This window comes from Jaculus jaculus, chromosome 13, assembly GCF_020740685.1.
Source record: "Jaculus jaculus isolate mJacJac1 chromosome 13, mJacJac1.mat.Y.cur, whole genome shotgun sequence".
In the NCBI taxonomy this organism is placed as follows: domain Eukaryota; kingdom Metazoa; phylum Chordata; class Mammalia; order Rodentia; family Dipodidae; genus Jaculus; species Jaculus jaculus.
The window spans coordinates 59073105-59090486 of NC_059114.1; the positions used below are offsets into that span (position 1 = coordinate 59073105).

At 35.8% G+C, this 17382-nt stretch overlaps 1 protein-coding gene across 8 annotated transcripts in view; it reads right to left on the minus strand.

The window, feature by feature from the left end:
* Pam (peptidylglycine alpha-amidating monooxygenase) overlaps positions 1-17382 on the minus strand; it is a 192280-nt gene that overhangs the window by 37751 nt on the left and 137147 nt on the right. For 4 of the 8 annotated variants that reach the window (XM_045132244.1, XM_045132243.1, XM_045132242.1 and 1 more), the window contains exons 14-15: positions 16816-17133; positions 6900-7029 (exon numbers count right to left, since the gene is read on the minus strand). In XM_045132244.1, coding sequence (XP_044988179.1) covers positions 6900-7029; positions 16816-17133 — 448 coding nt within the window. The remainder of the gene's footprint in view (positions 1-6899; positions 7030-16815; positions 17134-17382) is intronic. The other 4 variants (XM_045132249.1, XM_045132247.1, XM_045132246.1 and 1 more) reach the window with 1 other exon arrangement.

Sequence of the window (17382 nt, forward strand, 5' to 3'; positions counted from 1 at the left end):
GCTAATCTACTAATAGTAACATCATTAACATATATTAATTTACTTTGAGAACATAAATAAAAGATAAGGCAAAAAAAGAGTTCTTACAAAGAATATAGCTTCAAAGGAATTAACTACAACTCAAGATGTCTGACCACTCCATTTAACATCTTGGTGATACCCTTTAATAGATGTCTTTATGTGTAAACTGCCAGGACCTAGACATTCAGTCACTCAATTGATTGGTTGTCTGTTCCCAGTCCTTTCACTGGGGATGGCTGAAGTTTCATAGCACTAACAGCTGGTCCCTGGTGTTCGGCTGAACAAATGATAAAAGGACTAGAATTTGTTTCTTAAATGAGAAAACTGCACACACACCATATGCACACACATTAAACCTGCCAAACAAAATCATTTATAAGGTTTCTTTTAATTCAAAGAAAGGTAACCCTTGAACAATTCACCAATGGATGTCATGTTATAGAGCTGGATACACCGTTGCTATAGCAAACTGCTTATTTAGTGTTCTAAAGCAGCGACCCCATATTCTATGCTGCAGAGATGTCTTTACTTCAACCACATTTAACTTTACAGGATATAATAATACCCTGCACATTTCACACAGTGCCCAGAGCACTGATGATTTTTGTTTGCTTCTCTGAAAAAGCACTCAGCTGAAAAGACTGAGCTGTGGCCTGTGGGCTGGAAATCACCAGCTCATTATTTTAGCAGTTTGCATTCTCCATTAATGATTTTGCACATTAGCAGCTAATCAAACAGTTTAGATAAGGCTGAGAAGAAATGCTTTTCCATATTCCTGCAAACACAAAGCTGGACTGAAGAGAAAACAAACTTATATGTCATCAATCAAAATTAAGGCAGTGCAAAACAAGTGAGAGCAAGTTGGAGTAAGAAGTGACACGTTGCTGAAACTATATAAATCAAGATGCTGGTTGAAGAACTATGGATTTTCAGGTGTGAAAATAAGTGAGAACATGCCCTCTCTGTTAGAAAAGCAGAGACATATTGTATATCCCAAGTGGAATATATCTTAAATATGATGCTAAAAAACATGTTACATCTCAGTACACACACATGAGAAGAAACCCCTGTGATGAGGAAAAGAGGAGAGTAGATAGAGAGACCAGCATAACTATGTAGTGTTAGGATGGTCTGGACCTAGAAAGAGAACAAAGGAGGACCTATACTAGTTCCTGGACTCTGGGTCCTCTGCACTCAATATCGGTCCTGGGCACAAGTCATTTTTATCAAAAGTTTAACATGAAACAATTATTAAAGCTCTCAGTTTTTTAAACAAGGAAGTTGAATAGTCAGGAAATTCAGATGTCTTGACACAGGTCTCAAAGTTATGAAACCTAAGACTTAAATTGAGGTTTCCTGTCTCCTTAAACATATGGTTTTATGTTATTAAGGATTGACTTCAATGGCCTGGGCATATACGAAAGAGAGACGGAATGATAGTCTAAAGAAAAGACTTAGAAAGAGTGGCATAAAATTGGATAAAATGGCTTGTGTAAAAGAAATGGCAATATGAAAGATAGGAGTGGAATATGGAAACCTCTTGTCGAACTCAGTTTTCTCTCAGATATTGAGACACTACACATGACTCTGTCACTTTGAGTTTTAGTCTTCATGCGGAATTAAATCTCAAGATATGAAAGAAAGGGGAACTGTAGAGGCAGAATCCCCAAGCTTGTAAATTAATGGGGGGCTCCAGAAAACCAGTGAGGCAAATACAAAATTTTTTTTCTCCAAATTTAAAAGAAAATAGATTTTGTTTTGTTTTGTTTTGTTTTGTTTTTTGAGGTAGGATCTCACTCTAGCCCAGGCTGGCCAAGAATTCACTATATAGTCTCAGGCTGACTTTGAACAGTGAACTTCCTACCTCTGTCTCCTAAGTGCTGGGATTAAACGCATGTACCATCATGGCCAGCTAAGAAAATAGAATTCTAAACCAAAAGATGTAGGCAAAATTCTTTTTATGGAGAACACTAATAAAGAGGCAGTTTGTGATCTATCTGGAGGACTGCAAGACGGTCATGAGTTCTCTGTGAACAAATCTTGAAGAATGAATCCACTGAACACATTATAAATACTTATAAAGCTATGAAAGGTATGTCTGTCAGAGATTGAATAAAGGATAGGAAGGACAGCTCATTTTATGACTCATTAGGGTCAAAATGTCTACATATTTAAGTACTGTTAAATCTAATGAAATGATGCCTAACCTTACAAAAACTGAATACATATGAACATCTGGTAAACCATAGCATAATTTCATAAAATAGTTTGAATACCTTGGTAGATTACAAACTAAACTGTCGGATGCATAGCAATATAACTGCTGAAAAGATGAATGAAGGGCTGAAAGAAGGGAATGCAGTGATAAAATGCTTGCCGACTCTGCGTTTTGGTCTGATGCCTCCCCCCCACACACAGTGACTTCAATTATTTTATATTAATACATATCTAGACTGCATAGCAAAGAAAGTAATTGTATCACTAGTGACATGAAATAAATGAGGTATCATGTCCACTTCCAGACTAAGCATAGGAAACTTTCAAATAACCAAAGTACTTTCATATTAAAGTAATCAGGTCAATGTAAAAACAAGCTGAGGGTCTGGGGGATATTTAGCCTACAGTACGCAACCACTGATATTAGAAAACGAGAGTAAATCTGCTCTAAGTTATTGTTATAAGAGTGGACTCATACTTGAGTTTAACACATGAAGAAAGTTATAACATCAAGAGGGGTCTCATAATTGGACAGCATTTCCATATTCAGGCAATTTCATGGCAGTGAAAAAGTCCAAACAGAACAACTATTGAAGATACTGTAGAAAAAATGTACACATTAAGTGGGAGGAAAGAGATGAGCTCTCTGGTGGACATGTGCTATTATAGTAAATAGCATTCAATACTGAATAGTACATTGTGCATTAGTGCCATCTGAGCTTTTCTTCAAAATTTTCCAAAACTCAGGACCCCACTCTCAGTCTGTTTCCAAGGACACAGAAAATATTCAGATCAGAGGATGTGACAGAAGCTCAGCTTCTTGGATAATGAAATTTGGAAGTTTATAGGAGGAAAGGAGAGGGAAGCATCATCAAGTCAAAACCTGGAAATAGTAGAATCAACCAGGAGGAAATGAATTCCAAAACAGATTATGGTAATGTTATTTAGGGAACTATATTATTGAAGATTTCATTTCTGCTGATTAAAGTGATAAATTTTCTCCCTTGCTAAAGTAGCTCATGCTGAATTTTCTTTATATTGGTAATATAAAGATTCAAGATCAGAAAACTTCCAAAAATCCCTTCCAACTCCATGTGTAGTAATGATAAATGATAGAGGGATGCAACTCCTGAAAGATAGGGGAAGGACCCACAACTTAGTTGAGTGAGTACGTGCTGACTCCTTCCTGCATAGCTGAGATCAATGAATGTCTCCCAAACAATCCTTTGATTGTGGTTGTGACTTGAAGATGAGACCCAGGAAGAGCTGTTATGAGATAGGACTTATTGAGCTTCTGCTGCAAAGCATTTCAACATGGAAGAGCCTTACTTGCCATACTGCTCTAACATCAGGGAAGACAAGAGACTGTTTAAAGTTTTATTGTGCCTCCTAGGCAATATGCATTTCCTGCCTCTACCAGAAGAAGAATTTTAAGGTAGCCATATTGAAGTGGAGAACATACAAGAATAAAGTTAAAATCATATCAAAAAAGAAAGTGGTAAAGATTTTGCATGAAGTTAAGTGATTCATATTCTTATTAGTCTCATTTTAGTTGTCATATCAACCTAGAATGGCTAAGAACATGGGGAAGAGCTAAAGAATAAAAGAACTTATAAAGAAACTTCATGCAATGGTATGGACCTTTGGGGGCTGAATATCAATTTGAGATTATTAACTCCAAAATTTACTTGCTATACAAAAATGATCATCATCTAAGATTTATGGAATATATAGCATTCAGTTTTGATTTAAAGCAAGCCCTTTGACTGATAGACCAGAACTTTGTGGGTCTGAGAAATAAAATAGGAAAAATTTCAAGGAAGATGACCATGATATTTGTTACTCCTCTCTCCAAACTGAAGCAAAAGAATGCAGTTTCTTCTTAACCTATAATTACGACTGTTTCTCCTCAGGATAGCATAACTTCTGCACGAAGGTGCTATCTTTCATTTGTACAATTCTTGGGTATTTATTTGAGAGAAAGAAGGAAGTAGGGAATGAGAGAGAGAAAGAGAGAGAGAGAGAGTAGACAATGGGTAGACCAGTCTCTCCTGCCACTGCAAATTCTAGATACTTGCACCACATTGTGCATCTGGATTTTGTGGGTACAGGGAATTGAACTCAGGTTATTAAGCTTTATAGGCAAGTGCCTTAAATAATGAGCCATCCCTTCTCCCCAATTCTTAGAGTTAATGCAGAAAAATATATACACTGTCAAACTTATAGTTGATTTTATGCATAGGAAGGATAGCCATGCATTCAGTGAACATAACTGTTTTTCTGTGAACAAATCCAAACTGATTTTCTCTATAAGAAGTAACTAGTGTAATCTACTTTTAATTCTGTTATTAATAAAAAAAATAAACAGAGAAGCAGAGATCAGAGGCCTACCAATTTCTTTAAAAACCACATATCATAAAGGTAGCTACAGTTCAACGGACAATTCTAAGAGGGAAGGGGAAAGATAGACAACAAATATTCTTTCATGTAAAAGAGATAAAAGAGAAAGAAGAAACAGAAACATATTTAGTAAGCCCAGTCTGCAGACCTGCCTTTCCACCAGTAAGTACCCTTTATGCCATTTTCCTTGGTCAATGCACCAGCGCTTGGGTTGTGAACCTACATATGCTATGGCTTGAGCTGCACACCATGTTCTTCCATTGGTTCTTGTTTCACCTTCCTGGGTCATCTCCTGCCTCAAAGTGATCTCTCTCTCTATTGTACTGAACTAGTCCAGCCTCTGCTGTTTACTTGGAATGAATATCATATTAAAATGGGAACTTGGACTTTTTCCAGAGTAGCTTTTGCCAGCTGAAACAGTATCAAGAGGAGAAAATGATGCTGTAATTTCCTTGTCTAGCAAAACATGGCAAGATATCCATGCATAAAATGTAGAAATATTCATTAAAATGAAGAATATGCTACAATGAGTAGCTATAGTTTGCTTTTAAAAGCACTTGTTAAAATACCATTAGACATTCAATACATTCAATAATGACTAAATCAATACCACAGAGATGTATGAATAGGAATGCTGAGCTCGATTGTTTACTTTGAACTTGGAAGTTACCTCTTTCTGAGATTTTGTTTTCAAGTGGAATTAGGCAGTAATAAGCTAACAATCTATTTTGAAATGTTGACTGAAGTTCATCTTGAAATGCACAAAGAAAACTACATAAGTGAATGTTTGACAGAATAAGTTTAACATAATTTTAATCAGCCTCTCAGACAATGGAGGTAAAACAATTGGGCTATACATATAGCTCCTCAATTTTCTACATGGGAGTCTATAAGCTGTTGTTATGTGAAAGGAGAAATTCATTGGACTTTATTGATAAGATATTTATAATTTTACTTTTATATGCAAACTTCTAATAAAAGAAACAGTAAATGGATATGCATCACCCACAAGAAGCAAAACAACTTGCTAAATTTTGGAGTACATTTAAAAACATACAGTCACTTGTGTGCTTACAAATAAGTTCTAGGCAATACCATGATGCAATTAAATGGCCTAACTCTGCACTTAGATGGAAGGGCCTGGAATGTGGCTTTATCACTTGGCTGATGTGACACTCTGAGATTCTTGGTTTTTCATCTGTATGATGATGATAACAGTGATGATGATGATATCAGTGCTTGCTATGAAGTATTGCATGTAAATATTTATTCATGTTTAGACTCATATTAAATACTTGGTAAGTGTTAGCTTTTTATAAACTAAAAATCTCTCTTAGAAAGTATTGGAAGATAGAAAGGTTGAAAAGGGAGACCTAAAGGAAATAACATTAATATTAGAGTCCTGTTATCAGCTGATACCCATAAAGTCTCTGATGCCCATAAAAGAACACATTTAAGTACCAAAATCTTTATGTTAAAATGTAAAACCAAGACACTAACATCTCTACACATCAAGTAAACTGCTCCAGCCAGAATATCTAGAAGGAAAGTAATTCTCAGTGCCATGGGAAGATCCAAGGCAGCCAGAGTACAATGGCCTTGGGATTCTTTTTACTAAGACAGGAAAATAAAAAACTGCCTTAATTGGAGTCAACCAGTAACTTTTCTTAGCTGATCGTTTATTTGGATCATTTTCCTTGGAGTCTGGAAATTTTTAATCACTATACTGACTGAACTGTTTTTAATAGTTTTGCCTTAGGAAGGGAAGGTCATTTCCAGTAGGAAGAAGCAAGATGATAAGTTGGCAGAATTGTACATTGTTCCTACCTTCTTTCCGTCAACTAGAAGATGAGACTACTTTGTTTGACATACATGAGATTTACTCTCTGCTAATTATGACAACTGTATATCAAAAAAACATTTTCCTTAATAAGAATCACACTTAGAGATATACAGGATGATATGAAATTTTAGACATATCTCAGCATAATTCATGAAAAAGTACAGAGAGGTGAAGTGGAAGAAATGATAAAAGAGATACTACAATAGAATTAGAGTACCTATTCTGCATGTCACTAATACCTAATGAGAGTCACACAGTTCTTGCATATCTCCAGGTAGAAGAACTACTCTTCTTTAGAGTACTGAGACACCAAAGTGAAAAGAAATATTAGTTTGCCCATGATTATTTCAGAGTTAATGAAAAGTGATATACACTATTTTTATTTTACTTTGCATCTCAAAGAAAACACATTACTTACTTTCCATCCCAAACGTGGTCACCTCTGTGAAAAATCACTAGGTTATTCTCAGGGTCCAGAGCGACTCCAGAAACCTGGCCTGGTAACAAGTATACTCCAGGCCAATCCAGTGCCTCCTCCATGTGGAAATCTGAAAGATGAATTCACACATAAATTCAGGGCAATAACAAGAGCTAGAATAACAAAGACTCATCATAGCTATAAGAAGTCATGCAAAGAAATTGAAACAAACTCAAGCCATGCTCTACATACAATATTCCACATGCACATGCCAAGCAACTTCTTGAGCTATGAAAAAAATGACTGTGAACTTGACTTGGGACCATCTGCCCTCTTTTCCTGTTGGTAAAATGCCTGTAAAACTAGGTGATTCTTAAGTTACAGAGGAGCCAATTTGAAACTGCCACCTTCTTGATAAGATGTTTACTTTAAATTAATACCTTTCAAAACTGGAAAATGGATGTCATCATTTTAATATATAGCTTTCAATATCACAAATAAATGGCAAAAGATGAGAAATAAGACAGTAACTTAATACACCTCTGCATCTCTCCTCTATCTATCTATCCATACACCCACCTATCCCTGTATCTATCTATTCTGAGTAAATTCTGGATGTTCAATATGCAATATGGTCCACAATAAGCCACTCATTTTATAAGAAAATATGGAAGACACCAATATCATCCTCTCTTCTAGCATCAGTGTTCTTATAAAAATTGGATTTTTTTTCTATATACATCTCATTGTTTTGTGGCACAAAAGGAAAAATGACAGAAACACTGTGGGCATATAATTTTTATATCATTCTTATTTCTGATCACAGTATGTTTTACTCAGGAAATATCTCACTTTATTTGTTCTAATCCCATTTAACAAACATGTTCTTGAGTAAAGAGATATGATATACAGTGGTATCTATATAACTATAAAAATAACCCTGGAAGTTACTGTATCAGTGTTGGCATTCCTTTCTCTCTTGAATGCTTCAACTGACAGGCTGAGAAATAGAAAATCAGCAACTCAAATCTCATTTTTCTTCTTCCATTCAACACACAGTGAAACCAGTTGAAACCCTCAAAGCTAGGCTTTAAAGGCTAGTAAGAGAGCAAAGACTGAGTCGAGCACTGAGGACTTGAAAACTGAGAGGGTGGCAAATGAAAATAACTTAAAAATAATTTTGTCTGTGGTACAGAAGGAAAAGATAATGTTCAGCTGTAAACATTTAAGTACATACATTTTTTATATAATATAAACTAACAAACTATTCCAGTTTGGCAAGCAGCCTTTAATGAAGTATCTTTATTAAATAAATATAATCTCTATAAGGTATTACATTCAATTCTGTTAACATAAACAAAAAAAAACATGCATTTTGGCCTCGATGGATATAAATATACCATAAGGATATACAAATAATATTGGTTTATAAATAAGAAAAAGAAAAAAACAAATATTTATGACACAAAATTTTGCAGGACCACAACAGTGACCCCACAGTCCTTTTTGAGGGCTTTCCTGGCATTGGTAGGGATGGGGAAGTCATCCCAGCTGTAAAACATTAGTGTTTGCATGCCAAGTTGGATAGGTGGGGGTAGAGGAGGCCATTGAGATTATGCTTAATAGAAAAGAAGAAAAACAATAATGTTTATAACAGCAGCCTATGTTCAAGATGCTTAGACATGTGGAGAGGCATCCTGTGTGTTGAGGTTGTGGCAGACATAGAGGCAGGATAAGGCAACCCTCAGATCTGATGTGAACTCATTAACAGGAAAATGTACTGTATATCACAGAATGAGCCTGGATTGAATAATGAGAATGTAATGGTTTTGTTGTGGTGTCTTGACCTAGACTATAATTAAATTTAAGACATGATGCAAGTACTTTCTGAATAGCAATAAAGCACAAAGTTGAGGGGTTATTTAGCTTTGAATATATTCGTATACGTGGTGATGTCATTTTCATGAATGTGCATTGGGATATGCCTTCTTGGATTACAGAGAAGCACTGTAGACTTACATCTGGCATGCCTGAATTTGCAGATATTCCTGGGCCTAGCAGTGGACCTGGATGGAGCTGTTAGATGAATAGCATCCATTATCTACCACACTTGCTTGTCAAAACAGGAGAAAAGGTTGAAAATTGCTGCTACAGGCAATTGTGAGTCACTAAAAGTTTTGAAGCACAGAGTGACATGATTAAAATTTTGTTTTTAAAAGTTAACTTTATAAATAGAGAATAGGCATTATAATTAGACATGTCTCGATAGATCAACAGATGGCTAAGTCATTCTCCAAAGAAAATATTTTAAATAGTTTAGAGTGGCTTGAATCTCAGTTTGATCGTCATTTTCATCTTGGCTTTAGCCTGGCCCCTTGGCTGCCATCATTCTACACTTACCAACCCCTGAAACTTCTGGATAGAATCCAAGTGAGTCTCCAAGCACATACTGATGTAGATATTTAATTGCTTTCTCAAGATTCTCAGAGCCCAGGGACACTGCATCAATACAAAATTCCTCAAGGGCAAGAATCATCTCTTATTCAGTGTTTTGTCACATGTCACATGGGTCTGGCTGCTGCAGGTGGTAATAAATGTACTTACCTCTATATTAAACTTGTTTATGTTGATATTTATGACTCACACACTTACATATGTCATAACTAACATATATGATCATTTTATTCTCCTAAATCAGCACTGATAGAACTGTGAAATTATTTAGTGAAAATGTGAATTAATGAATGGATTTCATTTAAGAGAACTGATACATCATGACTCCTTCTGGGCTAGAAAATTTTCAAGAAGGGAAGGTAGTATAAATATATAGAACCTACTTATAGAAATATCTACTTCTGGTAAATTTTCAACACAGTAAAGTTGATTTGTAAGGAAATTCATGAACTCTAACATTATTTGCAACTTGGCTCTTTTAGTACCAAATGCTTGGAAGAGTTACTTTTTTTCCCTACAATTTAATTTTTGTTATCTATTAGAGAGAGAGAGAGAGAGAGAGAGAGAGAGAGAGAGAGAGGGAGGGAGGGAGGGAGGGAGAGAATAGGCATGTCAGGCCCTCTAGCCACTGCAAACAAACTCCAGACACATGTGTCACCTTGTACATCTGGCTTATATGGATATTGAGGAATCAAATCTGTGTGCCTAGGCTTCACAGACAAACACCTTAACTGCTAAATCATCTCTCCAACAGCCCAAGAGTTATAATTTTTTTTGAGGCAAGCCCAACAGACTGGCCTTTTGTCAAATGTGAGAACAAGCAAATGAGAGGGAGAGAGAGGATGATCCAGGGCCTCCAGCCACTGCAAACCAACTCTAGATGTGCATCACCTTGTTTGTATATGAGACCTTTCATGCTGTGTCACTTTGTGTGTCTGGCTTACATGGGATGTGGAGAGTTGAACATAGGTCCTTAGGCTTCAAGCAAATGCCTTAACCACTAAGCAATCTCTCCAGCCCAAAAGTTATTTTTAATTGAATTTTAAGTCTCTTTACCTTTAAGAAGATTACATAGTGAATACTTCAAAATTTTCAGGATCAGAGTTTTTAGGAAACTGAGATCATGTTCTCTTTTGTGAATACTCATCTTTATTTATTTATTTTTATTTATTTATTTGAGAGTGACAGACAGATACAAAGCAAGAAAGAGGCAGATAGATAAAGAAGGGGCACACCAGGGCCTCCAGCCACTGCAAGTGAACTCCAGACGCTTGTGTCACCTTGTGCATCTGGCTTACGAGGGCCCTGGAGAACTGAGCCTGGAACTGAGGTCCTTAGGCTTCACAGGCAAGTGCTTAACTGCTAAGCCATCTCTCCAGCCCTGAATATCAACTTAAGTAATCAACATTTTCCCTATTATGTAGTTTGAGGTTACTTCCTTTAGGAGCAAATGGCCTAGAATTAAGAAAGTCATTCAGAAGTGCTCGTTTTAGGTGGAATTAACATGGACTGAGGTATTCACCACCCAAGAATCAGGACACTAGAACCAGACTGGAATAATCTCATGGTGTTTTCTCATTTGACAGGAAGAGAACTGTAGCCTTGAGCTACAGGGGATTATTTCATAATGCCCAAGTTTGGAAAATTTTAAATCTTTACAAAATACTGCATGATGAAATTATATCTTAGTTCTACCTTCAAACATTTTTTTTTTAGTCAAAATAAGAAGATATAGTTCAGATTCCAAATTCCACTTAGACTTTACTTATAAAATGATCCAAAGTTCAATACTACAGCCTTGTGGTTTTAATCTGAAAATTAAATAAAAATTTTTAACTTATGACCTTGGGTAAACCACACATGACACTTAAATGGGAGCTGTTCTAAACTCTGATGGCAAATAATAGGATTAATATTCATTTCTTATCTTAAAACATCCAGATTTGGAAACAAATTGGAAGAAATTATGTTTTGTGTATATGTGTGTCCTATACATGTATATATGTATACGTTAATAGGTACATGGGCATATACAGGTCTGCAGGTGCACATACATTTGTGTATGTCTACATTTGCATGTGGACATCAGAGGTTGCAATCATATGTCTTCCTTGAGCACTGCACCTAACTTTTTGAGATGGGCTCTTTCGCTGGATCTGGAGCTCATTAATTTAGATAGACTATGTAGCCAGCAAACCCCAGGAACCATCTGTCTCTGCTTCCCATTAGTAGTCTTTCAAGAGCATACTGCTGTGTCATACACGGGTGCAGGGAATCCAAACTCAGGTCCTCAGGCTTGTGGGACAAGTGCTTTACAGACAAAGCCATCTCCCCAAGCCCACCTTTAAAAACAACACAAATTAAATTGTTTTCAGTTATAGATGCCAGTAGCCAAGATATAAATTCATTGTGATTTACAAATGAAATCCTGAGATTTTAAAATGACCTTCTTTCCAAATGGTATATAAGACTTGTATAACAAACATATTGTATTGTTAATATGCTAAATTATTTTCAAATTAATCAAATATATAATTAAGTAAAAGCTAGGTAGAACCTAAACTTGTGTTCATTATGGGGTGAATGTATAGCTTCATATTTTCTTATAGATTTGAATAAATTATTGTTACAAAAAATTAAACATTACTATTATATCAATAAATGGCTAATATAATTTTATATATTCCCAAAGAAGAGACTAATGTTAGGGATAAATGCTACTTTGGTATGAAATTATTAATAAGAATTTTAAAAGGCATTCATTTATCTCTGTTACATAAGAATCAATGGATCAGCAGAGCTAGACAAAACTGAACAAAATGAGCCCAGAATTATGACTTAACTTGAATGTGACAAGACTCTGCATATATAATCCTACAGAAAAAAATCTAATAAAATCAGTAAAACATTTCAGTGAGAACAAAGTATGATGGTTGCTTCTTCTACACTTAAAATTTTTTCACTAGTGAAGAAAGTATGGTTTATATTTGCCAGCAATGATTATGTCTCAACAGTCCCCAAATTACAGGACAAATATTTATATCAAGAGCAAAAAACCCACTAAGAATTAATCACAATACCTCATATTATGGAGTGAACCAAAAAAGAGACATACACTATGACTGGGGCCTCAAAAATGCTAGCAGAATTAGTTTCTTCAATCACAGATGGGGTTTCATCCTGGTCATACTGTTCAGATACAGACAGTGAACATATAGCCAATGGTAGTGTATGACTGTAGTTATTGTATTATAGAATAAGATGATAGAATGACTAGAAAAACAGAATCTGTCTTCCCACCTATCTTTCTAGTTGGTTTATATTCTTGTTAGGCGCAGAATGATAAAAGCATGACTCAGGGGCACATGTGTCTGGCTTGGCTTGCTTCCTGGTTCCTTGAGCTGTGGCATTTTATGCATGGGACTGAAACTTCCCATGCCTCAGTTTCTCTATCTCTCTCTAAAATGTAATTAATAGGTATGGTTGTTGTATGTAATCAATTCATTAAACCACTTAGCCTCATTCAAAGTACTACATATCTGTTTGTTATTATCTTCATCTATTTCCGAGAAGGAAATTCATCCAAGAAATGTTTTATTGTAATGTGGGAATTCTGTAATACTTGACTAGATATGAGCATGTGACTAAAATTTGCCTTTAAAACAGACTTATAAATTACATAAAAGTTTATCATCACTAGTGGTGTGAAAAATGTAATGAACCCTAAGAACACAGATTCTTTATATGAAACAAGAAGTGTCATACAAATACAGATGTGTTCTATGACACACAGAGGTTTATAATATTGGCTGAACCAACTTTCTATATACAACAGTGTGATAAAAGTTGCCAGGTAGAGTTGGCTAAAACTATGTGCAATTTTTCACTGCTTATTCAATAAGCCTACTTTCTAGAAGTCAGCTAGCATAAAGAAACAACATTTTATTACATATTTATTAATTTCATTTAATACTGACTGATATTTTAAGTATAAATCTTTGCAATTTACTAAGTTAAATATGTTCACATTGAATTTCATATATCCAAGACAAACCCAGTATTGGTCAATGTAAAATCCATGACATGAAAATGCCCTGCCCCCTTACGATGGAACACTGCCTAACACTTTCTCAACTTACTAATGTGTGAAATTCTGTAGCTTTCCTACATAGTTTAGGAAAATTCTTCCATAAATGTTGCTTAAGGTAAAATAATGTTTACACTTCAATTATTTATGGTTTTGGAATATCAATATAACATATTTAGCTAGGGATAATAATTATAATTACTGTTCAAATATCCTAATGCCTCTATTCAAACTTTTTTCCATGTATAATCTCAACCATACCTCACTTCAACTCTATAAAAATTATATCATTGTAATGTAGATGAAAAAAAAAACCAAGGCTTAGCGAATTATTAAAAACTTATGAAGGGTTCACAGTGTAAATGGTATAGCTGTAATGTGAAGTCTAGCTGTTGGTACTGGGGTCTAGAGGTAGTGTGTGGGCTATTTTATGTCCTTTTAAAGACACAATGGACAGACAACACTTAACCCTCTTGCTTTGGAGAATGCAGAAGATTTCCTCAGCTTGGCAATGCTAAGAGATATCATTCATTTGTGCTCCCCTGCATGTTGGTACCCACTGAAACTTATCCCTTAATAGAAAGAGTACACAATTTTTGAGGTGAGAGTGTGGAACAAAATTTTGTCCTGATATTTGGAGGAAAAAGAAGCATAAATTGGTTTTGTTTTAGGAACTTCATGTATTCCTGGGCCTACTGCATAGTCACAGCAGCACTTTTGAGCGAATTCATGAATTTACCTTTGATTCCCTCAAACCATCTGGATAGAACCCATCATTATATTGCAGTTCTTACCTATGGACATGCCAATAAAAATCTAAAGTACTGTTGCTTAAGACACCACTGTTTCAGGTTGTATAGACACCAAAAACAGGTGACATGAAAACATGATCCTGAGTGGAAGTCTCCAGCTTCTAAGCAATGAGGGGCCAGAACTCCAAGGAAGTGTATCTCAACTGGCAAGTCAGCTTCATGGAACACAACTCAAGGAAACCAAAGAACTAGACAGTACACACTGGAAATCATAATGTCTAAGCTGTAAATTCAGGCTTGGTGACTACACTCAAATAGGTTAACTTCTCTTGGCTTCTCTTTCTTCTTTTGTAAAAATTAATATGTCTTAAAGATATCTAGAATGACTATAAGCTATATTATTAGTTGATACAATAGCCTTCCATTTTAGCTTTAGTAAAATGCCACATAAAAGTTACTTTCTTCTTTGTAGCTAATATCCTTCTCGCAAATTAGACACTTAAAGAAGATAGTTAATTCCTAGGCCATTAGGGCCAATTCTCAGCTTTGCCTGGAGTAAAGAGAGGGCAGGAGAGAAACAACAGAAGATTATCCATCAAATTGATTCTCCTTGCCAATACCCTGAGAAATCCACATGAATTAACTGCTAATATTTTATGAGGTCATTGCATGTGAATAACTTTATCCTTTCTTTTGGCAGAATGGAAGCTTGCTGGCTATAGTCTTTCTCTGGTTTATGCACTGAAATGAACACTATAAAATAAAGTTAGATATCGCATTGTGTAATAAAAACAGAGAGAATTAGGACAGAAAAGTGTAGAAATAGATGCTTTAAATATAGATTTCACCATTTTGCACTAAAAAACTGCTTTAGAGTTAGTGTAGTGCAATGACATTAAAATAAGTCATTTGAGAAAAGGAAATACATATATTATCATTTTGGTAATTAAGATTGTGCTGTCTGTGTCTCACTGATTAAATTTAGTGACATTTACCCACATATAAAAGATGAAGGAAGACTTCCCAAATGGGATACTGGAAAGATTTTTTTTTTCTCCTGAGCAGTGCCACATGACTACCCTTGAAGCTAGGAGGAGGTATGGCAAGGAAACGGATTTTTAACAAAAGGTTTCTTTCCTAGAAAAACCGAGGTTTCAGAAATACAATGCCTTAAGCCAAAAATATTTTACACTGCTACTCACTATGGTTAACAGTGACCATGATATCATTTCATATCCAAGAATGAAAAGGGAATTCATGGAATAAAGCATGCTAAAACTATTTTCACATGTGAACAAAACTGTGCTCTCATCAAAGATGCCCCTTTGTATTTTATGTCTCCATGCCATTAATGCAGAGGTCCAGAGACCTCTGTATTAAGTGTTACGAAATAGCAGGGACATGTGAAACTGCACATCTCTAGGTAATTCACTCAGGGATGTCTGCTCAGTTATTCCTCAATAGGATATAGAAGTCTGATGTTTTCTTAAAACCTTTAGGTGAGTTTTAGGCAAAAGGGTCCAGGTATTGCCTCTAGAGAAACACAGTTTTATTAGACAATTTTGGAACTAGTTAGAGCATGACAAAGCCTGTTAAAATTAGAGTGACAAGTCTAGGTTCCAGTTCACACTTTGTATGGACCATTAAGCCAGTCTCAATGGACGAAGTCTGCAACGTTCATGTGAGCAAAAGACACTGCATGCTAATTTTTTTCAATTATAAATAAAAATCAGCTGGGTGTTGAATAATTCATGGCTTCCTGCAAAGCTGAATTTGAAAACGTCAAGCTGGCAGCCCGTGCCATTTCAGCCCACGCATGGACAGCTGCCATGCACGCATATCCGTTACTTCTTTGGAGATTCTCTCCACATGCTGTATAATTTGGCTTTCCACATTAGCAAGTAACATGAAACACAATCAATATCACAGAGGCCACAACACAATTAACGACAACGACGAGGCATCCATAGCTTGCTGGTACAGAAACCTGAAGGGAATAAGATATTGTCCTCTAATTATGCAAGCCAGTCCTGGTTAGAAATAAGCACAATTCTGAAGGCTATTGACTTACTGGAGGGTCCCTTCAGAAATAAATACTCAATTTTCAATTAAGATAGCAGTTGATAATGGAACTTAAGGAATCAAAGTCGTAAAATGGATACATTTTACAAGTCCACTGGATAAGAATGATGAAAGTATAAGATTCCTTTGGGAGGAAATTAATTATCTTAAAAGAAGACAGTGCATAAGCATGGCGTTCTGGAATTTACATGTGAGGTTTTGAAAAACCAATTTCTTTCCATTGAGCAAGATGGAAAATGCTGATTTCTTACCCTGGTTCTCATAAGCCTTTTCCCCCAAAATGATCCAAATATTTTTGGTTCTTGGAGTTTATGTTCACCCACTTAATAAGCACTGAATTTATGTTGTAAAGGACCAAAACCAAAAGAAAAGCTCTTCATATGAAGGGAAGATCTGATAGCTCAAATTTGTGCAACACTTTCTCCAGTAAGTCATTTTCATTGACAGGCTTTATTATCCATTATTTTTTATTCCCTTCAGATTTTGCTAATGTGCATTGCAGTGTTTCACACTCTATTCCTTGATGAAACCCTAAACCCACCTCCTGTGTGTTCTGGCTCCCAGTTGCCTTCACCCGTCTGCTGTAATGAGAAAGCTCTGCTCTCAGCTGGTCTCAGGGTAGATTCTAGTCTGTGGAACTTGTGGATTCTGTCTCTGACAAGAATAGCATTGCCCCTCTCATCATGCTCTTCACCCTCTCTGGCATCAGCCCCACCGAGATCCTTTTTCTGGACTACGTTTGCAATCTCAGCTACCAGGTCTGCATCTGACTCTGCCTGTTCTGTAGGGTTATACTTGTGCAGTTGAACCACACCTTCCCTTTCTCCTAGCAGCTTGGAAAGGAGGGAATAGAAATCACCTGTGGAAAAGAGAAAAGAGAAAGCGGTGGAGTGTTTACCAGACGGTAAATATTACAAACCCTGGTGCCTTAATAATACTGTCTATTGACTGGAGTTATTGAGACACAAGGTTGCTCTTACATTTTCAAGCATGGCAGAGAAAAAAAGAATTGCTCAAACCCTGAAAGAATAATATGCCTTTACATTTCATTTTATATACCATTTACTTCTTTCTGTAATTATGACTACTGACATATTAGTGGAAACCA